This window comes from Platalea leucorodia, assembly GCF_965183815.1.
Source record: "Platalea leucorodia genome assembly, chromosome: 2".
Taxonomy (NCBI): Eukaryota; Metazoa; Chordata; class Aves; order Pelecaniformes; family Threskiornithidae; genus Platalea; species Platalea leucorodia.
The window spans coordinates 12502094-12525580 of record NC_138824.1 but is presented as its reverse complement, the minus strand read 5'-3'; the positions used below and the strand labels follow the sequence as shown (position 1 = coordinate 12525580).

At 43.6% G+C, this 23487-nt stretch overlaps 1 protein-coding gene across 2 annotated transcripts; it reads right to left on the bottom strand.

Moving 5' to 3' along the window:
• Positions 1 to 144: 144 nt before the first annotated feature.
• Positions 145 to 22869, bottom strand: CEP57 (centrosomal protein 57). 2 transcript variants are annotated; one of them, XR_014227406.1, is made up of 12 exons: positions 22770 to 22869; positions 17050 to 17206; positions 13743 to 13922; positions 13289 to 13410; positions 12282 to 12398; positions 7471 to 7548; positions 6249 to 6353; positions 6010 to 6090; positions 5412 to 5656; positions 4586 to 4730; positions 2914 to 3248; positions 145 to 1096 (listed from the first exon to the last, which is right to left on the bottom strand). XR_014227406.1 is itself a non-coding variant. In XM_082303884.1 (11 exons), exons 1-11 carry the CDS (start codon positions 22797 to 22799, stop codon positions 3012 to 3014), a joined length of 1497 nt encoding a protein of 498 aa, XP_082160010.1. In that variant the 5' UTR covers positions 22800 to 22869; the 3' UTR covers positions 1171 to 3011. The 2 variants fall into 2 exon arrangements, 1 of the variants encoding a protein (XP_082160010.1); XM_082303884.1 differs by lacking the exon at positions 145 to 1096 and having other exon boundaries at positions 1171 to 3248.
• Positions 22870 to 23487: the final 618 nt, after the last annotated feature.

The following is a 23487-nucleotide window of genomic DNA, read 5'->3' as shown; positions in this document are numbered from 1 at the left end:
AGCTTTCTGTTAACGAATGGAAGCAAATGTCTATCAACCAAAGAAGCCTTTCTGCCTGCATTGCAACTGCTACTTGAGGTTATTCTGGTAAACAGCTTAGCCCGTTTCTGAGCCCTGTGTGTAGGTCTTTTTCCTCATAGCGTACTTCAAGAATTAGTGTCACCTGACTAAACTTAAGTCCAAATTCAATTTTAATACAAAATTTTACTGTAGAAGTGGAGATAAAAAACACACTTGGCGAAACCATGACTGCCCCATTGCTCTTCCAAACAGATAGGCAGGGGGTTGTAGAAGATAGGGCTTACAGCGAAGGAAGCTATGTGCGTGTGAGGATCTTTCTTTACTCCAGGCTGCTTCTCACCTCCACGCTGAGGAGGAGGGGCACTGCTCGGGCTGGGTTCCCGTGCTGTTCTTTTACGACAGGATCCCGCGCTGTGGGCTCCTGTTTAACGCACCCATCACCGTGCTGCGTCACTCCGCCCCTCTTCCATGACAGAGAAGTATTTTCTGAGAGGATACAAGAGCGGACCAATTTACACGTAAGAAACTGCCTTTCAAAAGCCACATTCCTTCCGAGGCAGCAACAGGCATTTCCCCCTGCAGGCTCCATCTCTGCGGCCGTCGGTGTCTCGGCCCTTCCACAGAAACCCACAGCCACCTTCTGACGGAACGAGGAACAGGCTCTAGAGCATCACCGCATTGGGTATGGGGGGGCCCGAGACGTTATGGCTCAACAGTGCAAAGAATCCTCACAAAATACCTTCTGAAGGACTTACGGTTGCTTTAAGGTTAAAGGGCAGACCTGCTCGGATGTACAATCACCCTGTAAGATGGTTCATAGCGTTATTCTATATTAGCAAATTGACTGTGTGTGTATATTTTGTTTCTTGATGAAGGCTGTTTGGTTTCCTTAACACTAATAAAAACTGTAAAATGGGTAAAGTTCCTGTGCTCTCATTTTCAACTATGTGGTTCTCCAAAGGACTGCAGGACATGCAAACATGAGTAAAATGGCATGGAAAATTTAGTAAGTCAAATCCAAATCTCTGTCATCTTCTGCAGATAGATAGTCTTGCAAGACACTCATGTTCAGACTCTGAAATTTAGAACAAAAGGAAAACAAACTTCATCTTTGGACAAGTTTCTCTTATCCTGTACAGACCAGTATTAATACAGATACAGTGCTTAGCTGCTCAATATTACAAAAATATTTTCACAATAAAAAAAAAATCAAACAATTTCTGCACTTTACAGTGCATTAGCACAGTTAACTTCTGTGTAAAAGGAGGATTCACATTTTTCTCTGCAATTCATGTTAGGCCCAAATTCACTGGGATGATTTGGGATCAACTCAATGCCTGCTCCTTGATGCTCTCACCCCTCGTAGCCTGAATTCCAGCTTGGGCACCTCCACTGCATGGAGCACGTATGGAGCCCAAAATACTCCCAAGCCCTCCGTCAGTAAGGAGCTGCACGAGGACAGCCTGAGGGGATGCCGAAGTTAACCCAGCTTTGAGCAAGCTGAGGTCCTTCCCAAGCAAAATTACCCAGTGCAGTTTCACCTACTGATCTTTAGGAACCTCTGGGATGAACGGCTCTCCAAGTGGTCGCTCCAGCCACCTGGAGCCCATGTCTCGAACATAAATGAAGTTGAGGGGTGGCTCCAGACCTGGTTAACAGCTTCTGACTTCTCCCCTCACAGCTCAAACCTTCTGTGCCTCAGATGCAAGCAGGGTGGATCACCTACAGGTAATTAAAACTCAAATCCCTTCTGCCTGTCTTGACCCTACAGTGCCGTGGCTACGGGCAAGGCTGGACAGCGCTGAGCCTCGCCTCACCTGCGGCTCGCCAGCAGCTCCGAGTCGGCACCCGGACCGGGGAGATGTGACATCGCCACAAAAAGGCCACTGGATGGGGCACAGCGCTGCAAACACTGAGGTAATTTAGAGGAAGTGCAGCTTTCCCACAACTCATTCAGCAGGCAAGCTGGCTTTATTATTTTTCAGCTGTATAAATGGGTAATCTAGGTCTTCTATACATTCCATTACTAGGAAAGTCTGTACATTATTAACATAATAAATAACATTTACTCAGCTGTGCAAGTCAGAGTGCAAAATGAATTGCACCACTACCAAAGTGGATAGCTCAAAGCACGTATTTCAAGTTAAAAGCAAGATGCCAGGACTGAATGGCATGATTGAGGCACTTGCAGTTTAAAACACTTCTGGTTTATCTCGCTCCTTTGCCACCCAAAGCGAGGGTGGCTAGGCCTCCTGACTAGGAGACAGGGTATTATCCCTTATCCTATAGCTTTTTCATAAAGTAGGATTTCTGTAGGAAAATTTCACTCTTCAGACTTGAAAAGAATTCAATCAGTCATTAAGCAAAATAATTCAGAAAAGTTATTTTGCTCCTTTTTTGAGTACTCAAACATCCCTTTCCATTAACACTGACTAATGCAACGTAGCAGAATGAGAGCTAGGGAAGCTTTTTGAGGAGAGCTCCACAGAACACCTGGAACACGTTCACCTGTTCTCCCTTAGACGCTCTCGGAGTGTGGGCAATTGCAGCTGCACACAGGACAGAACTGACAGAAGCCCTTAAGACCCAGGGTCACAGCATCGTTTTCAGCAAGAGGCATCCTGGGAAGCCTCCCAATGCACAGTTCAACGGCAGCGTGAAATGGCACTGGCATTTCACACAAGCCAACCCACGTGAGTGTGTGGTGCTTGGCGTGCTGAAAGGACATGGAGGGACTGCTGGAACCATAACACAAAAGGAACTGGTGGAGACCTACGCTCAGATTCAGTGGCTGGGTACCTTAAAAATAGAATGTGTTTTAAACTAGACCACAATATATACAATCAAACCCAGGGATGGAGAATTCATATTTCAAAAGTGCACTTAGCATACAGTAGTCTCTTTCACATAGCAAGAAAGGCAGCTGCTCTACATCCAGAACGTGAGGAAGTTTGACTGGGATGGTGTCAAGAACGTCTCCTGCAGAACAGTCAGTAGTCCCAGCTGATATCATCTTTCTGTAGTGAAGTCTGTATGGTCTGCATGTCTCTCAACAACTGAAGATTTTTCCGACTCTTCTCTCCAGGTTTCACTTTGATGGGACCAGCATTCTTTCCTTTCGTGGTTACTGTAGTTGTTACTTTAACCTCACTAACAGGGAACCTGCTGTCTTTTATTTGTTTAGCAGAAGTCTTTTTGGACTTGCATTCTCTCTTCAGTCGCTCTAGCTGAAAGAGAAACCCAAAGAAAAACTGAAAGGTCACTGCTTAATGTTTATGTTGTGCAATTCTTTCAGACAGCTGAAATACCCCACCACTCATCTCACCCAGCTAAGCAAATGGATGCTCCCAAGTCACCCTGAATACTAAATATTTTGTTTTCCTTACACAGCATTGCTATATTTGCATCTTTAGAACTGTGTTCAGCTTCTAGTCTGAACTGCTAGGTTATCTCTTTAAAAACTAACAAGCTGATTACAGGGGAATGTCTCCATCAGGAACATAATAGAAACAGTTATATATGACAAAAAGTTGATTTGTCACTGTTACCATCCAGTGATTAAAAAACAAAACAAAATTTTTCTACACACATACTAGTGATTTTAATAGGTAGTCACTGACAGAGATGTAGCTTTAAAAAGCATACCGAAACTCTGCTGAGGTGAAGAGCAGGTATCCACACACAGCAGTGTAAACCACAGCTTGTAAGACTCAGTACTCAGCAACAAGGACTGAGCCGGCACAAGCCCCAGTGGGGAACTGGGCAGACTCTAAGGTGCAGACACATTCACACTCTCAAACCGCAAAAACGCTGGCTGCCACGGTTCCCCTCACTTCAGGTAGTGGTGCTCCCTCCTCCTGGTTTAGAGCACGCAGCAATTTCCCTAAGTGAGGGCTCCTAACACTTTTGTCAATAGAATCACAGAATTGTTCAGGTTGGAAAAGACCCTTAAGATCATCAAGTCCAACCGTTAACCCAGCACTGCCAAGTCCACCACTAAACCATCTCCCTCAGCACCACATCTACACATCTTTTAAATACCTCCAGGGATGGGGACTCAACCACTTCCCTGGGCAGCCTGTTCCAATGCCTGACCACCCTTTCAGTGAAGAAGTTTTTCCTAATATCCAACCTGAACCTCCCCTGGCGCAGCTTGAGGCCGTTTCCTCTCGTCCTATCGCTTGTTACTTGGGAGAAGAGACCGACCCCCACCTCACTACAGCCTCCTTCCTCCTTTCAGGTAGTTGTAGAGAGCAATAAGGTCTCCCCTCAGCCTCCTCTTCTCCAGGCTAAACAACCCCAGCTCCCTCAGCCGCTCCTCATAAGACTTGTGCTCCAGACCCTTCCCCAGCTTCTCAAGATGCTCTATGTCACTGAGTGATCTCAAGAAGGGAAAGATGGAGGTATGCAAAGTAACTTTGGGACATCAAAGCTAAAGCTAGGCTCTACTCCTCTTATTTCTGCTTTATTCAATTACTGCTAAATTAGGATAGAATGCAAAAAAAAAAAAAATTTGTAAGGTAGCAACTCTAGACAGGCATGAACATAGTCAAAAGTAACTCACCTGCAACCGATGCCTCTGGACTTTGCTGATCTGGTCTGCCTTTGCTTCCATCTTTCCCACCAGTGCCTCAAGTTCCCTCTCCAGATCCTCCCTCACTGCAACGGTTGGGGCTTCCTGGACAAGCTTTGACAGCTGCTGGTGATCGCTAGCATGGAGTGCAGACAGAACAAATCTTGCATCAGACTCCCTTGGCTTCTAGTGCTTGTACACCCAGTTCAGAAACAACTCTTCTACGAAACCATAGCATCATCAGCCAGACATGTTCAGCATGCCGTAACAAACCAGTAAGAACAGTCTTGCTGGTTAGTGGCATTATCCCAGTAGCACATCCTGGTGGCAGGGTGCTGCAATGTTCAGTCTCAATAACTAAGTAGCTTCAACGCATTCAAAATGACCAAATAATCCCTTGAGGGCACGATCTCAGCACTCATTCAGTTACTGTTTTGTGTATCAGTATCTACTGCAGTTATGCAGCAGGATAACAATTTGTGTTCTGTTAACCAGGACAAGCAAAATGACTACTAAAGCTGTCCTTTAATGGAGTATTTGCCCATTGCATCAGGGGCTGTTACCACACTTCTGCTTGATCCCTCACAAATTTGACACTGCTGCGTATAAAAACAGCTATGCAGTCCAGATTGTTTATCAGTTTTTAACTGCAAAAATAAAATGACAGCCTCCACAGCCAGTAGAACAGAGAGATTATATGCCAGAGGCTTACAAAAACTAAATCCTTTCTCAGGAAAAACCTTCCAACTTAAAGCAAAAGGCAAAAATATAAAGCATCTACATTCACGATCTGCAATGGAGAATATGCCAAACTCACAAACTCATCTGCCCAAATTCATCTTGTAAAGTCAGCAGCACTTCTGAGAGCTCTTCCTGGGATGAAGAAGATTCCTTTGGCAGAGATGACTTTCTGCTTTTGCTGGCAGGATGAGCAGCACTGGTGGGTTTTGCTAGCGGAGTATCATTTACCACACGACTGTTACACAAAGCTTTCGTGTGTTGTTTCATCAGGTGTAGGACATGTTGCACGTTGGCGCCAACTGAATGACTGGGACTGGTAGACTGGAAGGAAAAAGTAAAAGACACTTCTTTTAAATGGCATTGTCAACAACCTACTTGGTAATAATGGAGAACATTTAAAAAAAATAACATTTTTGATTTGCTGCCAAGAATGTATTTTTTGTTTCAGTGAACATGCACTAACAAGAACAGCTTGACCAGCAGCACAGAGAGGACCTGTTTTTTGGAAATGCCACTTCAGCAAGTTATTGATACTCAAGAAGCCTTTTGAAGACAAACTGGAAGAGTCAAAGAAAATGAAATGATCTGACCACTGGGTGTCAGCAGTGCACCAAGCCAAAGCCATGGAAGAGCTGCAGCTGCCGAGCATTAAGCTTTGGAATTAAGCAGCTCACCTTCCCAGCTACAAAGGGTACATCACCCAGACACAGTCTGTAATGGGGCTGCGTAGTGGGATGGCTTGTAGGAGAGCATTTCTGGAAAGAAATAAGAGAGAAATGTTTATCAAAGATGATGCTACAGCAAACCCATTTTCCCTTTGCTTTGTAATAAAAGAGGCAGCCTACCTTCCTGATTGCATGCACACACCCTTATTTAACTCCTCAGTAATTGCCCTTCTCTTCCCCCACGTTACCTTCTCTGGCTGCTTAGTTTTTTTCCTGGGTTTTCTTGCTTTGGGAGAAAGCAATGGTGATGCTGCTTGAATCAGTAGTCTGTTGGTTTCCAGGCCTGTCTGAAGCTTTAATTGAGGGAATAAGGGGAGTTACTGGAATTACATTAATAGATAATCAGAGACAGAGTAAGCTGAGAATTGCAAAACATAAATTTTTAAAATACAAGCTCTCAGAAAGCAAGGGCTGCAAGTTTTTAGGATGCTTCTGCAGTCCAAGGTCAATTTAAACATTAAATAAAAATACTTCCTCTGGTGGTACTACTCATCGCTAATCCTAGTAAGTTAGAGAACTGGTCTTACTGCATTACTCCCATGCAGGCACATGCCAAAACATCAGCTGTGCTTCACACTTGACAAAATGCTAAGGAAGTCAAGCCACCCACCCTGCTCAATTGATCCTGTGGCATATATAGCTAATAGACAACTATTCCTTCTGTTCTATTAAATTTGACAGTAAAAAAAACCCAAACCGTCTATTGGAAGAGTTAAGATTAGGGTTCTCACTGCCAACAGTGAGCTCTATACGCTTTGCTGTTCCTTCCAACAGGAAGCTACGGCATGGCTTTAGAAACCATCTCCTAACCAACCTCAACTAGAAGCATTCAGACAACATGATTCACGATGAATTTGAGACACCCTTCCCTCCCCCCCAAACTCATGGCAAATGTTAATGCTAGAGCCTAACACGTTACCTACATACCTCAGCATACAATGAATAGTTAATGAACACAACACTTCAAGGTTAGGAGAAGACCAGTGTCCTTATGGGCTCATAACCAACAGTATGTTGCCTTTTTTTTGCCTCCTTCTACAGTATTTCTAGTTACAATTATGAACAAGGGAGCGCGCTTGTTGACCTTGATCTACTTAAAGCAGAGATCCTCATACATCCTCAACTATGAAATAGTCTGAATTTCTACTCCTCTTTTCCAACTAGCTTCTTTTATTGAAGAAATCAAGCTTCAGTGCACAGGTGCTGTTAGAAAAAGGTTTCCAAAAAGCTCAGAGAACTTCAGAACGTTTGGCACCTCAGACAGGACAGGGGCAGAGGAGGAAGACTAACACAAGGTTTTCATTATTCTGTATATGGGAGGCACCTACAGCAAGTTTGGTTGAAAAGCTGATGGAAAGGAAGAGCTAATTACAGCGCACACCAGTACAAAAGAAATTTCCTGTTGGTTACCTCAGCTGCTTTTTCCTGAACAAGCTTCCTCGCATGTTCTTCCTCCTGAAGCTTCTGTTCCAGCACTTTCATTTTTTTCTAGTCAAAGTTGAATAAAAATAAAAGCATTACTAATGAAACAATTATTTTCTTCCTGAAGCCTGCAATACTAAGAACTTGAGCAAAAGTATATCAGTCCAACTTACAACTTAAATCTAAGTGAAGACTTCAGCATTAAAGTGATTGCTGACGTTTTGTCTGTATAGGCATAGATACAGCAGCCAAGTGCTTATGCTTAAAACTTAATTGATTTTTCTATTTTTACTTCCACAATTGGTATCTGAATTTAACTCGCAGCCTACAGGGAGAGTAATACACAAGGCTGTCTTTCTCTTCAGTTGTAAAAAACCCTAGAAAGTAGATTGTTTTGTGTACATTATCCTGAAAGATTTTGTACTACAAAAGGGCTAACAAAGGTATATCATGTATCATTATAAGCTGCTTTATTTAGACCACTAACGGTATTTTTGCTAATATCTGTAACTTAAACTCTTAGAAGAGAGGCATTTTGAATATCTAGACACCTTCTTAATAAAGATGAGCGAGGAAAGTTTATATGATGCCTCTGAGATATCTTTAAGCAAAACCGAAGTGATTTCATCTTTTTATGGTTAAAAACATGTAACAACTCTCTTGAAAGCCCTTTTCAAAGAAAAGAGTTAAGGGCAAAGGCACGCATTTATTTGTAAATCCTCCAACAAGATGAAAACCTTGTTTAAGCAGGATACACTTACTTAAACTCCCAATGTGAAAGTTACCAGATAACTTTCTGATTTGATACAGCAGGGTGAAAAAAACAATCCAGAGCTCGACGACACAAAACATCCCCCGAAGACTGATTATTCACAGAGCCACTAATCCAACTTAAGGCAGAAAAGCATGCAATTCAAAGTAACAGCTATATTTGTATACTTCCATTTGTTTATAAACCCACTACCCTGAAGTAGTAAATATTTCAATTCAGCTTTACTTAAGCATTAACTGCAAGATTAATGTAACCAGCTGTTATACAAAGGCGTTAACCCTGTATAAACATTGAGGACAAAGGCACTATAGAAAGGAACCAAATTTTTCTGTTGAATAAAGAACCCTTTTGACCCTATTTTTTTTTTTTTTTCCTTCATTCAAATCAGGTATATTCTAGGTAACATAAAATCATCTTCTGCCCTTTACAGCATGTGGCACAATACTTGATTTCCATGTGGTCAGTCTCAAAAAGATCTTTGTTTATCCTGTTAAGTATGACAGAATTTTTAATATGAAAATATTGAAGCGAATCTTCTGTTTGAACTAAGACTGACATGAAGCTGGGCCAATGCTTTTACACTGAATGTTCACTCAGCCAGCTGTTTAGCTGCACTGTGCAGCTGAAACTGCACAGCAAGAGTATATCTTACTGTGTCATCAGTGATAGACCCTGTTAGAAATTATCTATCCAAGTTATATTCCCAAAAGAAATTTTTTTTCTTGTTTATAGAAAAAAGTATTACACAGATTACCGGTCCATCACTGAGAGGGAGAGGCCAGAGGCCCAGCTAACAGCACAGACGCTCCCCAGCCACACTGCCCACCATGGTTGACAGCTGCCTGAACATGAGCCAGCAGTGTGCTCAGGTGGCCAAGAGGGCCAATGGCCTCCTGGCTTGTATCAGGAATAGCGTGGCCAGCAGGACCAGGGAGGTGATAGTGCCCTTGTACTCGGCACTGGTGAGGCCGCACCTCGAGTACTGCATTCAGTTTTGGGCCCCTCACTACAAGAAGGACATCGAGGGGCTGGAGCGTGTCCAGAGGAGGGCAACGAAGCTGGGCAAGGGTCTGGAGCACAAGTCTTATGAGGAGCGGCTGAGGGAGCTGGGGTTGTTTAGTCTGGAGAAGAGGAGGCTGAGGGGAGACCTTATTGCTCTCTACAACTGCCTGAAAGGAGGTTGTAGTGAGGTGGGGGTCAGTCTCTTCTCCCAAGTAACAAGTGACAGGACAAGAGGAAACGGCCTCAAGCTGCGCCAGGGGAGGTTCAGGTTGGATATTAGGAAAAACTTCTTCACTGAGAGGGTGGTCAGGCATTGGAACAGGCTGCCCAGGGAAGTGGTTGATTCCCCATCCCTGGAGGTGTTTAAAAGATGTGTAGATGTGGTGCTGAGGGAGATGGTTTAGTGGTGGACTTGGCAGTGATAGGTTAACGGTTGGACTCGATGATCTTAAGTGTCTTTTCCAACCTTAACGATTCTGTGATTCCGTGATTCTATGAAAGGTAGCCCGACACAGAAAGCGCACTGCAGGTCAGCACTGGGCTGCATAAAACACTCTGCTCAGTCACCAGTAGCTGCTGCAAAAAATTTCAATTAAAAAATAGAAATAAAATATTTCCATGTCTATTTTTGCCTGTTTTCTAAGGGAAATTAAGTTTCATGCATCATCTCACTCATCACAGAATCATAGAATAGTTTAGGTTGGAAGGGACCTTTAAAGGCCATCTAGTCCAACCCCCCCTGCAATGGGCAGGGACATCTACAACCAGATCAGGTTGCTCAGAGCCCCATCCAGCCTGGCCTTGAATGTTTCCAAGGGTGGGGCATCTACCACCTCTCTGGGCAACCCCTTCCAGTGTTTCACCACCCTCATTGTGAAAAATTTTTTTCTTGTGCTCAGTCTAAATCTACCCTCCTTTAGTTTAAAACCATTACTCCTTGACCTGTCACAACAGGCCCTGCTAAAATGTTTGTCCCTGTCTTTCTTGTAGGCCCCCTTTAAGTATTGAAAGAGCACAATAAGGTCTCCCCTCAGCCTTCTCTTCTCCAGGCTGAACAACCCCAACTCTCTCAGCCTTTCTTCATAGCAGAGGTGTCCCATCCCTCTGATCATTTTTGTGGCTCTCCTCTGGACCTGCTCCAACACGTCCATGTCCTTCTTGTACTGAGGACTCCAGATCTGCATGCAGTACTCCAGGCGGGGTCTCACCAGAGCAGAGTGTAGAGGGGCAGAATCACCTCTCTTGACCTGCTGGCCACACTTCTTTTGATGCAGCCCAGGATACAGCTGGTTTTCTGGGCTGCAAGCACACATTGACAGCTCATGTCCAGCTTTTCATCCATCAGTACCCCCAAGTCCTTCTCCTGAGGGCTGTTCTCAATCCCTTCATCCCACAGCCTGTATTGATACTGGGGGTTGCCCCAACCCAGGTGCAAGACCTTGCACTTGGCCTTGCTGAACCTCATGAGGTTCACATGGGCCCACTTCTCAAGCTTGTCGAGGTCCCTCTGGATGCCATCCCCTGCCTCAAACAACTTTAACCAACGAAAACAGAAAGGTATGAAACCTCAAAGATACAGAAAACCTAAATTTTGTAAAAACTGGCTGCTGGGATAAACATCCAAATTAGTTCCACCAGAGAGGAAGGCAGTGTGAAGGCAGCTTTTATCTCCATGCTTGACTACCTTGCAAATTAGCACCTGCTTGACAGCTAAGCAGTCAGCATATACCCAGCTGGAACAGGGCAGGTGTTGTTTCTCACCACCTGGCAATTAGAGCATAGAGGAAAAACTAGAGTTGTAGGTAGCATACAGCCACAACCAAATGAAAGGATTCGTTACTTCTGTTCTTCACAGAACGGTGGGGTTTTATTGAATCTCATTGTTAGCATTAAGAAAAGATCAATTACTACCAACTACAGTTCTTCAAAACACGTCACCTACACGTACACTCAAATTGTGGACATCTGGCCACACACAAGACCAGAGCCTAAGCCGCGCTTTTAGGGAACAACCCCATCCCCTAACTCCATCCTCAGACATAGACGTGTTCGGACCCTCCCACTCAGCTATCCAGAGACTGCACTGCAGGACTACAGCTGCAATAAACACACACCATAAAACGCTTTTGAGGCAAGTACTCCAGTTAGGAGCCCTTCACATGAAGAACAGTCTCAGCATTTTGTTTTCACAGGCAATATTAACATTGGCAAATTGCTTGAAGGTAATACTTATAGTGCCAGGTAGTGGCTCTGCAGAGGTTAAATGCTCTCAGTAAGACCCCCACACAACTTGTGCTCTGGCAGAGTGTCTGAAATCAGAGGCAGTTAAATGATTGCTCACTCGTGAGTAGTCATCTCACCACTTTCCATCCATTTCAGCACACCATGTATAGAAATAGTCTTTCTTATATATTTCTTGCTTCAAATTAAACTTGGAAATGTTCCTGTGGTCTCGCCACAGCTAAAACAGAAATTGAAGACGCAACAGATGCAACTGTTTTGAGCAAAGTGTGCAGTCACCCTTTCCGGATTCTAAGGTAACACTTAGCACATGGATGCTCACGTATAAACATAGCCTGCAAGCACAGAGGCAGACAGACCTGTCGATCAGAACACAGCTCACGACAGCAAAATGATCACAAGGAAAATGACCCTAAGTCAGAGTTAAATCCAGATTTCCTCTCAGTTCCTAGAACTGATTCAAAATTGTGTTAATTTAACACCCAATTCTACTAAAATAGATTTAATTGTGACTAATTCATAAAGATATCAAAGAATCAAAGTCATCTAGTTTGATCCAGGAAAAAAAAAAAAAAAAAAAAGAAAAAAAAAGAAAAAAAGAACTGTTATGCTGAAATTATGTTTGCTAACCAGGCGCGAAAACACGCACAACCCAGCACCACAAAACTCCAGCTGCTACCAGTCAAAAACTTGGTAAAAGCCCTTGAGAAAGATTTTAAATTTAAAGATACAATTAAAAACGTAAAATTTAAAGATACAATAGTATCCAGTACAAGTGACAGACCTCTGCTATGGACTGCATCATAGTAAGTCTGCTGTACTCTTTTTCCAGCATATCCAGCTTTTCCAATTTAGACTGAACATGTGATTGATCAAGAAGCCGATCTCTCTCCAACGAACCCTTGAAAGGAGAAGTGAAAAGCAAAACAGTTATAAGCACAATAAAACAAGACCATCTGTAGTAAGCCTTGTGTCTGCACAAAGGAGGCCCATAAACAGTCCGAAGGAACAGCTACTTCTTCTGTGCAATTAACAGATGGTGCTACGATTAGGGAGCAAACTGCACCCCTGGTCCACCAATGCTGAGAACCTCACACTCAACCAGATTCAGATGAGAGAGAATTCTGCAGTCTCTCTCCTCCCTCCAAACCCAACGTGGTAAAAACCCCCTCATTACTCAGCTATTAGAGATAGCTTTGTGTTTTTTTTTTTTTTTTTCTTCACTAAATATTTAATAGCCTGAAATAGGACAGCCAGAGACCAATGAACAGAAAGCTCTAGGTGATCCATACTCCTATAAAACAAAATTCAAGCTTATTTTAGATATAGGCCAAATCGCAGTCACTGATGGTGAGAAACAGAAATGTTACTATTATTTCTACAGAATCAATATTTCAGCCTCAGTTTAGCAAAAGTAGTACTAGTAAAGAAAATCGCCAAAGATCTGAAGAGTGTAAACACAAAAGGGAGGTTCTTTCCAGTGGCACGTGGGTATAACACTGAGGAATGAGGATGAGCTGCTGCAGCAAGCCAAATCACACAGAAGCAAACAATTCTTATTAATATCAGAGCCTGATATTGCCTTAGAGGCAGGTGTACAAAGGCAGAAAATGCCACGCTCCTGACAAGACTGGGAAATTTAAGTAAGGAAATTATCCACACCCAAGTACATAAAGGCCAGCTGAAAGAGACACCCACACTTAAAGATATTAAAATCACAGTAACTACAAAAAATCACGCCACAGTTCATGATTTTTATAATTTCACCCCGAGATAATCTTGAGAACACACCTGTTTCTCCAAGAGATGCGACTTCTCATTTTCTGCATGCTGGATCATTCTTCTCATGTAGTCCAGCTGTTTCTCTAAAAGGCTACACCGAGACTCAGCAGCTGCCAGCTGAGAAGCCAGTTCTGAAGATAACAGAAGGCAGAAAAGTGAAATCATGCATTGCCTGTTCCTGGGATTTTTTTTTTTTTTTTTTTTTATGTTTTCAGAACAGTTCCAAAACAAACAAGAACAGGACCATCTAAAGAAACCCACTGATTAAGCCTAACGAACTTCTGTATGCATGCAAATCCCTAAAACAAAGCATGCTTTTAAAATTATTTCTTCGTTACTCCATGTGTCACTGCAAAGTAAAATATGCTGAACAAAGTAAATTAAAATAGTTTTATGCATTGATAAAACTCAAGTTTCATCTACATCAGTGTTCTGTAGCATCTATATAAAGTTTGCAAACAACCTTGATTTTTCTTTGACACTTCAGTCTTGTCATGCTCTTTGTGTTGCATTTGTTCACTTAGTACTTTTTTATAGTCTGCTGTTTCTCTGCTGAGGTGTTTCACATTCTCCTCCGCCTGAAGCCGTTCCAACTCCAGTCGATGAATTTTTTCCTGGAGATTCTTCAGAGCAGAAAATATGGCTGTAATTGAACAAGCACCTTTTGTTAGATACCATTAAATCACCACCTCAAGATAACATTGAACTTGAGACGTCTTTATAAAAGCATGTTATGTAAGAAAGCCAGAGTGTTCCTCACCAGCATCCAAGACTCCTTCCAGGAATTAAAACCTGCTTCCCTTTAAACCATAACTGATTCTATAACTAGTCTCAAAGGAACAGATGCCCTCGGTGCACACTTTCAACTGAAACATTTGGGAAAGACGCATCCATTTCCCAGAACAAGGCACATAAATATTCTGTAGATTAAGTGCAAACAGTGCATCTTCTGACTCTTTATCAAAAGGAAATGAAAGGTCACAACTAGATAGTTATAACAGTGGCAGTTCTCTGTATTATTATTCCTCTACAAGTGCATGCTAGCACAACATACATACAAACACAACATTCCTATGAATGGTCACAGAGAAGAACAGAGGTTAGCTATTAGACAGGCTACAAAAACGTTTTATTTCTATATGTGGCAGCTCTTTTATGATTCTTCTGTTTTTGCAGTTGTGTTCCCCTCCTGCTCCCCAAGACATGCATCTCCTTTGAGCTGAACAACTTACCCTCCTTCTGTTCCATTCCCTGCTTTAACAATTACTCAACAAAACCTTTATATATTCATCACCACAAAAAGAAAAGCAGTTGTAATACAACTCACATCACCTTGCAATTAGACCATCTGCTGGTAAGCTGACGTATTACGTCTCTTAGCTGTATTGTTTAATTTTGCAAAGGGAACCATAATGATAAGCCCTTTCCCCTATACAGTCCTGTTAAAGTAAAACACAGGAACATGTATACAGACAGCTCATATAGCAGACTAATCTACGAGGCCACATCAACCCACTCCTTTGTACTTAAACCCACTCTAGAGAAAGAATGCACCACCTTTATTATCAAATGCATGAGCACAAAAAAGTCGGGATTGCTTATTTGTTTGAGCATCAGATTACAAAAAAAAAAAAAAAAAAAAAAAAAAAAAAAGAAAAATCATTATCAGAATAAGTTTTCCAGAGTAAAAACTCATCAAATCTTGAAATGGAAAATAGCACGTTAGAGTATCATGTCAATAAAAACTACCTGCTTTAAGGTAACTGTTAAGTAAATAAGAAATGGGTGACAGCAGTCACAGTTAAGGAGAAGTTCTGGACAACTTGGCCCTGTTTGCAGGACCACAGTCCCCAACTGCACCCTCTTCTCCTTACTTAGGTTACTGTTATCAGGATTCAGTTGAAATGGGCATAGCTGAAACAATAAACAGCTTTGTTACTGTTATCCTTACAGCTAAATTGAAATCTCTGTATATTTACAATAATGACTAACAAAATACAGGAATGAAACAACCCAAGAAACTAATAGATAAAGGTGAAACCCAACACAATGACAAGTATCATTCGGGCATCCTTTTTAGAGTATTAAAACCAACTACGTACGCTGAGACACACACATACACAACACAAAGAAATTCAAACCAAAATAAGCAGAAATTACTCATCTCAATTTCAGGATTTTTCAATATGATTTTTTTTTTTAAATTAGGGGGTGGGAGGAGCTGTAAGGACGCCCAAGAACAATCAAATCTACTTTCCCATCTGAAGTTAATTCCCATATCCTTAACCTTACTAAAATAAACAGTCCAGAACATTTTTGCATTTTTAAAACCCATGCAAAAAGAATAAGATATTGGATCATCTGTCTGCTAGATTTAATTTTCAGTATGCATTCATATTTAAACATTTTTTGAAAATAAGGACATTTCATCATTTTTAAAAAGGTCCATAATTTATCAGATTGTCTCCCTCCGACGGTACTTCAGAGTCAGCAGATTCCCTGCTTGAAAAAAAGTTGCCAACTGAAAACTTGGAAGTCAAAAGTTTGTCACTAATGCAACATGCAACACAATCTACAAAAATATGCCTGCGTCTGTAATTCATAAGGAAGCTCTTTCCTGCACATCCAATTTTTTATCTGTCACAAGGTTCCTCTAGTTTTGTGTCAACAGCACTCTCAAAACTGATGGCATTGCGCATATCAGAGCATACTGCATTTTAAACAGCACTTCAAGAATTCAGATTTCATCTACTAGACATTAACATAGAAGTCTCTAGTAATCCAGACATGAATTATGGTATTGGAACAGGGACTTAAGCCTATCATGCTGATTTTTTTACTTAGTTTGGGTAATATTGAGATTCATCCTAAATATTTCTCACTTTTCTCCCTATAAGGAAAAAATACCAAGTTTTTCATACCCTTAAGCCTCCATGCAACTCCAGTCTTAAACTGGAGTCTTAAACAACTCCATTTTTGCAATGACCCTGAGCCAGACAGCCCACATCAAAGAATCGGTCCTGCTCTAGCCTCCCAGCTCCCCTTGCTGCCTCCTGTACTTACCTCAAGGCAGCTCTGGAGTACGTCTCATTGCCTGACAAGGCAATTCACTAAAACAACAGAAAACTAACCAAGAATGTTTTTTTTTCATGTCAGGTCAGGCAAGACAGATCTATTTATCTGGAGATGAACAGCAGGAGCAGAGTGGGAAAGGAGGGAGAAGGAATAGCCTAGAAACAAGGAAGAATAAATGGGAGTAAAATCTCCTCCCTTTTTGGTGTTGTGATCTCTCTGTTCAGCACTATGCTGCATAATACTCTTTCTGCATGCTCCAAGTCTTCACTGATAAAATAAATATTCTCACCACACTCTTTGTCCATGAGAAGCCTTCCCGCTGCAACAGCACCAAACCTCTTCCTTTGCTCCAACCCATTTGGGGAACTAAAGTCTCCTTATTTCAAACTCAGCTGTGAACTCAGAAGAGGAAAGACTGAGGGAGAGGAGGATGCGAGAAGAGGCAAGGAAAACACATCAGGATAATTTCACAAAGTATTCGGCCAATTTTACAGCTCTCTGCTACTGAAGAGGAGCATCTTTCTTCAGCTGTAAGATGACCTTTCTCATTAGGTATTCTTCAGAAAGAGAAGTGCCAAGGACCTACAAAACCTCCACATTACTGGGAAGTGATAAAAGAATAAAAACACTGCAATCTTTGTATTTCACCACATGATTTTGAAACAGCCAAGAAAACAACTTTGCTGAACTATTACCTCTGCTGTTGCTTTCAGGATATGGAATGACTGGTTTCCGTGGGGAACGCAGCAGATCTGAATTAATAAATGGCTTGTGCTTTGGATATTCTATAAATGAAGTTGCAGAGAGTCCATCTGTGGCTGACGCAGAGTTATGAGTTTTGTGTAGATCACCCTGAAAACAAAACAAAGCTGTTATTCAGCACATTTGTTTCTCTGTCACAACCAAAAAAAAAGTAGAACTCAATTAGATGGTGTGGAGAAAAAAGTATTGCTGCAGGAGACCAATACCTCAAAAGCTGTATTTCCTTCCTTACAGCCTTAGGCTGTGTCATTTTTACATCCAACTCCTCTCCTCTAAAAACAGTAGCAGAAAGAAAATGTCTTTTCCATACTAGTTTCCAATTTCCACTTTTGTTTTCTACTTACTTATACTGTCTCTTGCTTATTGCAAGAAGGTAATACACCGGCCAGTGGAAAATAGCTGCCTTCTTAACTCCTGATTATACTTACTGCACACGAGATACTGCACTAAGGTGGCCAAACCTGAAAAAGCACACCCAGGACCACAGTTCTACATCCACTCATCTAACGTAACAGCTCACTGAGGGCAGATGGGGCAGAGGACACGCTCTCTCCTCACCTCACCCTCCCAGCTGCGTAGTCCCAACCCCTCTCTTCCACTGGATTCAATTCATCTTTCCTATCCTTCCATGAATAGATTGCACCTCGCCAGAAGCACCTAGGCGACTTTATGCTACACCTGATTAGTGGTGTCAGCACAAGAAAAGCAGCCGATCACGGATAGGAAGGTGCCTCTGCCTCTGAGCAGCAACGTGCTGTTAGATCAGCTGGAGAGTGTGCTCAACAACCCGGCCACAGAGACCACGGATTTCCTAGCAGTCCGCATCAACTTTCCAAACATATGCCGTGTTTTGGATGTTGCAACGACCAGAGGGGACCACCAAGCTGTGAACACGCTATGCAGTCAGGACACCATTAAACCACGTGCTTTCGAACAAGATTCTTCTAAGCCAAAGGGCCACGGCACTTAGTATACCATGTTTAGGGTTTTGACCCCAAAACTGGCTACCTGGCCTAAGCTTTCCGATTTGTGTATATGAATTAAACAAAATACGAATGCTTATTTTTAACGTGCAAGAGTAACTTCTCCCAACTGTACCCACCACTAAACATTTCAGTAACAGAATCTGAAGGCAACCAAGAGAGAAGTGGGCTGCAGGCAGATGCAACGCTCCTACAGCTTTCCACAGAGCATTCACGTCACCAGTATGTCAACTGAGCAATTGCTGATCTTGGCAGGGCTTTTTTAAGCTTTTGCAAATACCAATTGTTGGGAGCGTATCGTGACCTAAATTAAAATATAGAAGGTATTTATGTAAGTATCTCATACCAAATTAGGCAACGGCCCAAAACGCGTTCTGAGGAAGAAAAATAATACCAGGAAAAATTTTAAGAAAATTTATAAGTTATTTAAAGCCTATACACAGCTAATTTCCTCTTACAAGTGCAGTGAATCATTGTGGACACTAAAATTAGGACCCTAAGTACTCTGAAGGTATCAATCAGAGTTTTATGAATGCTTTGCAGTTTGCGTTTGTAACGTTTTTCCTACACAACATAACCGCATTTCTTGGAATAACTGCATTTGCACAAGAACTTTTGCTACCACAGAAAGCCAATTAAAACACTAATACCTAATAAAGAATATATTAATAAGAATATTTTGAACAGGTTTTTGTATACATGCATATACACACTGTTTTATGCTTAGCAGCCATACTGGTCTAACGAGAACATGTGGATTTAAAACCAAATGAAAGCCTGTTAGGTGCTAACATCGAGACCTAAACCTCACTCCTGCAAAAATACCATCAGCGTTACAGGATGCTGAATTGATGAACACAGAATAAGACGACCAAATAATGAAGTAAAAATGAACCGAGCAAAACACAGTACTTTATGCAGGAGGCAACAGAATAACAGCAGCAACGTAAGCCTCAGCAACCCAAATGACAGTAACCATTGATTCAAATATCAATACACTATCTGTTATTGATTCCAATCAAAGGTATCCCATGAAACAGTCAAAAGAAACAGGGAATCAGTTTGAAATCAAAGAAGGGCTGCCAGCATCACGATTTTCCTAGATGTCTTTATATTTCACCTGTAAAATCTTGTCTGTGAATTAAAATTAACTACATAAAAACCCCAAACTACAAGAGTTGTTCTGTTTGTTTTTACTGGCATAAGTAACATTTTTCTAGCCAACAGCAGACCAACTGAAAGAAAACACTAGCATACTCAAACACTTGAACACCAAGTTACACAAAGCAAAAGAAAAACAGGCTCTCGACTGGTTGCATGTCTTCTAAATTTCACCTGGATGCAGGGTACAGGCACTAATTTGAACAGTGTAATAGTCAGTACAGATATCTGCTTGAACTAAATACTGAAAAAATTGTGCTGAAATATTGTCTATTGTATACGCAATCGTTCTTTGCTTCAGTCTAAATAGCCATTTGCTACCAAGTATATTTTCCTTATATATTTAAGCAAAAGACTGGTTTATATTCCATTTCACAAATAGCAACTTCTAAATAACCTAAGTGAAAAATGTGAGAAAGTTTATGAAACAGCATCAAGGAATTACTCATCACAAATCTCAGACTCAAATATCACACCAATCCTCTGCTCTTCTCGATTTCTCTCAAGTCATTAAAAATTATTTAAGTCTGTTTCTGCTCTTGGAAATTCTCACGGGGAGCATCATGCTGCAATGCTCAGGAAAATCCTGAAACATAAAAAAAAAAAAAAAATACACCTGAAAATCAAGGAACTCTCTCTATATATATTTGTTCTGAACCTCAGCTAGGCCACATTTGCTAAGCACATCTTCTCCCCTCGTTCTGGGTACTCCCTATAGTCTTTCCTTAAGCCACACTAAAGCCTCATAATCGTAAACGAAGCAGCTTAGCAGTCCCACAAGGAGCTAAGCTCGCCAGCATATGTAACGGGAGCAAGCTGAGCACATTTAACCTTCACAGGTCTGAGGACATTACCTTCCAAAATCCACTGCTGCTACCATTGCGTATCGCCTGCCTACTCAAGCATGCAAAAGGGAACATTAAAAACACAGAGCAGCGATAGCTTAACACACCAGTAGCATGCAGTGACCTCCTGAAGCTCCCAGAGACTAAAGACAGTGGGGAAAAACAAACAAACAAACAAACACAAAACCAAAAAAGACATAACCTCATATGGGAAGTTTTAAAATAAGAATCAGCAACTTGGGGCAGAGGTACACTTTTCAAATCAAGCAACTTGTGTAGATGTTAAAAATGACCGACCATAACATTGTTAGTTCTCTGTTGCAGGAAAGAAATACGGCACACCATGGAAAACTTTCCAGAAGGCTATTAATCTCAGTGGTATACCAAATGTTTTCAATAAGAAAAAGGAAAAAAAGCTCTATGTTTTTCTCATTATCATACGGAATTTGGCTAGATCCCTGGACAGTTAAAGTAACAATGATTTATAAACAAACTGTAGAACCAGAGAGGCAGAAAAACGCAGAAAATCACTCGGGCAACAACTGCAGCGAAAAACACGAAGGCACCCATTCAGCGCCTTTGGTACTAGCACTTCGGCACTAGGCAAAGGGACTAAGCCGGAGTGGGTGTATTGCAAGTTCTTATATTGGTGCTCAGAACAGAAAAAAACCAACAGAAAAAAAAAATTGAAGCTTGGTAATGCTTTAAATGACACACAGTAGTCCTCATGCTTGGTTAAAAAAAAAAAAAGCTGAAATAGGGAAAAATTGTCTTGAGACTGGGAAAAAGAACAGTATAAGCAGGTATTGAGGTCACTGAGCATATAATATCCAAGTACCCAGTTACTGAAACTTTCAAAATAGCCATTTAGAGGGACAATCTGAATTAGCAGCCTACCCTCATCCCTCAGTAGTGCATTACTGGGATAGTGGGGAAGGAGGAACAGCCCCTATCGCCCAGAGGCCAACCTAAGTGCTGTCTGTGCCTGCCTGATACAGAACTGAGTCCGGAGAACTCTAAATTTAAATAACATCTCTAGCTAAAGCAGACACTAAAAAGTTAACTTAGTCAAGGCATTGCGTCAAATAGGGAAAAAAATGTTGGCACAATACAGTATTTTTTCGTTAAGTTTCTGCTGTAGCATGCCAGATGTATTAGAAGTAACTATTTTCAAAGCTTATAAATTGTAAAGTTTGCTTTTTTCCTTTTTTTTCAACACATACAAGAATTCTTTGGTGGGCAGCTTTTTCCCTAAAAGTTGTTTTACTACCTAAATTAATTAAACAGCCTACATTCATCTACTTAAGACTAAAACTAGTTTTCTGACATCCTTCTCTATGCATGCTAGAAAAAATACCAGTCAGGAAGGGTATAGGAGTCCTCCAATCACTCTGTCATCACTCTTGCTGGTGCAGGTGTAAACAGGGGACCACACTGCAGGGGAGGAGACACACAACAGAAAACACCAAGCTGGGTGCTCACCAAGCAGCTATTGAGACCTCAAACCATGAATCCTCACGAGACGTACCTTGCACACCATCATTCTGCATCCTTTCTGCTATCTCTACTCCTCCAAAGTATTACACACGCCATGACCACTTACAAAGAAGGAAAGCAGCCAAAAAACCCACTTGACTTCAGAGAGCTACAAACGTCAAGCCAAAACGTCAAACAAGAAACCCAACGGGAAACTTCTACTTCAGGTGACGATCTGGTGGAGGCAGGCAGCCGCCATCCACCCAGCTGGGCAGAGCCCACTGCGCCTGCTCCAGCCAAGCCTCCGTTTCTTCATTTCGGCTGTTGCAAGCAGAGACGGGTCCCGACGCCTCTCTACGCTCAGCACCTTGACAGGAAGGCGGACGAGGAAACGCCGGTCCCCTGCGTGCAATCACCTACCCGCTACCTCCCAATCAGCCAGGTGCTCGCACACGCTAAGGACGGGGGTATAAACCAAAGTTACGCCGAGGTTTACGGTAGCGTTTCCACCTCACGGATGGAAAGGAGCAGACGCCGGTCCCGTTACCCGCTCTCCGCTGGGACGCGGCGGCTTGCTGGGCTCGCGTAACTGACCCGTAACTGCACCGTCAATGTTCCTCTGGCTGTGGAATAGGCGTTTTCAAAGTCACGACCTCAAATTATTTCTGAAAACAAACCGAATTACAGCATTTTATTCCCATTCCCTTACAAACACGCTCTCCGGACCCTGGCGCGGGGACAGTAACGGGGCACGCTGCAACCGCAGAGCATCTTTCTCCTTTTCTGTCGCTTTCACAAAACCTGTGTGCACATATGACGGGGCTTAACGTGTATACGTTGCATTTAAAAGACAAGGCAGCTTTCGCCGTCCGCGCTGTCCCCGGCGCGCCGGGGGCGGGCAGGCCGCCGGCCCCGCACTGCCCGGCCGCCGCTCCCGGAGCCGGCCGCGGCCGCGGCCCCGGCCCCGCTCCCACCCAGGCCCCCGGCGGCCGGATTGCCCGCCCTTCCCCTCGCCGCGGCTCCGGTGCGGCCGGAGGCCCCGGTCCCGCCTCCCCCTTCCCGGCCGTCAGCGCAGCGCCACACGCCTGAGGAGGCTCCACCGGCTTTTATCCCCAGGGCGGCCGCGGGGCCCGGACAAGCTCCCCCCGAGCCGCCGCCGCCCCCTCAGAGGCGGCCGCCGAGCCTCACCGTGCGCTGATGACCCCGCGCCGCCGCCATGTCCGCCGGGGGGCCGCACTAGTGCGTGGCCCTTTAAGGCGCGACAGCCGTGCGGCGGCGGCGCCTTTCGCGCCGATCAAGTCCCACTTGACTGACACCCCAGCCTGCCAATGAGAAGGGGGAGCCGTGGGGGAACCCCACCCCGAAGGAGTACGAGCGCCCGTCACGGACTCAGATTTGAGCGACACGTGAGCGACCCAGTAAAATAATAAGAGGGTCGCCTCTCAGCCAATCGAAGGGGAGAAGCCAGCAGAGGCGGGGCGGTCTCCTACGGCCAATCACTTGAGCGGGGGGGAAGTGTGAGGGAGGAGCCAGCGGCCGCGGGGTTCGTGTGCGGCGCCCGGCGCCCGCCGCGCAGGCGCGGAGAGGAGACGGCGGAAGGGGACGGTCTTTGTCAAAGTGAGCCCCCGCGCTTCGACCAATCGGGAAGCAGAAGGCGCCCGGCGCCGCCCAATCAGCGCCGCGGCCGCGGGGCCGCCCAATCAGCGCCCAGCGCAGGGCCCGGGCGCCGGCGGCGGGATTGGCGGCGGCGGGGTCTGCGGGGGCGGCGATTGGGCGGCGAGTTTTGAAGGCAGGTTTGGCGCGAGGCGGTGATTGGCTGCCGCCGGAGCCCGAGCCCGGGGCGGAGGGAAGGGCGGGGGGCGCGGGGTGACGCCGATGCCGACACCGACACAAGGGGGACGCGGCT

Bases quoted from the DNA above. Each gene is read 5' to 3' on its own strand.
- CEP57 (XM_082303884.1), bottom strand. From the start codon at position 22,799: ATGGCGGCGGCGCGGGGTCATCAGCGCACG. The intron at 6,354-7,470 runs GTAACCAACAGG...CCTCAATTAAAG, and splicing joins TTCAGGAAAAAGCAGCTGAG to CTTCAGACAGGCCTGGAAAC. The intron at 5,657-6,009 runs GTGAGCTGCTTA...TTTTCCTTCCAG, and splicing joins TACCCTTTGTAGCTGGGAAG to TCTACCAGTCCCAGTCATTC.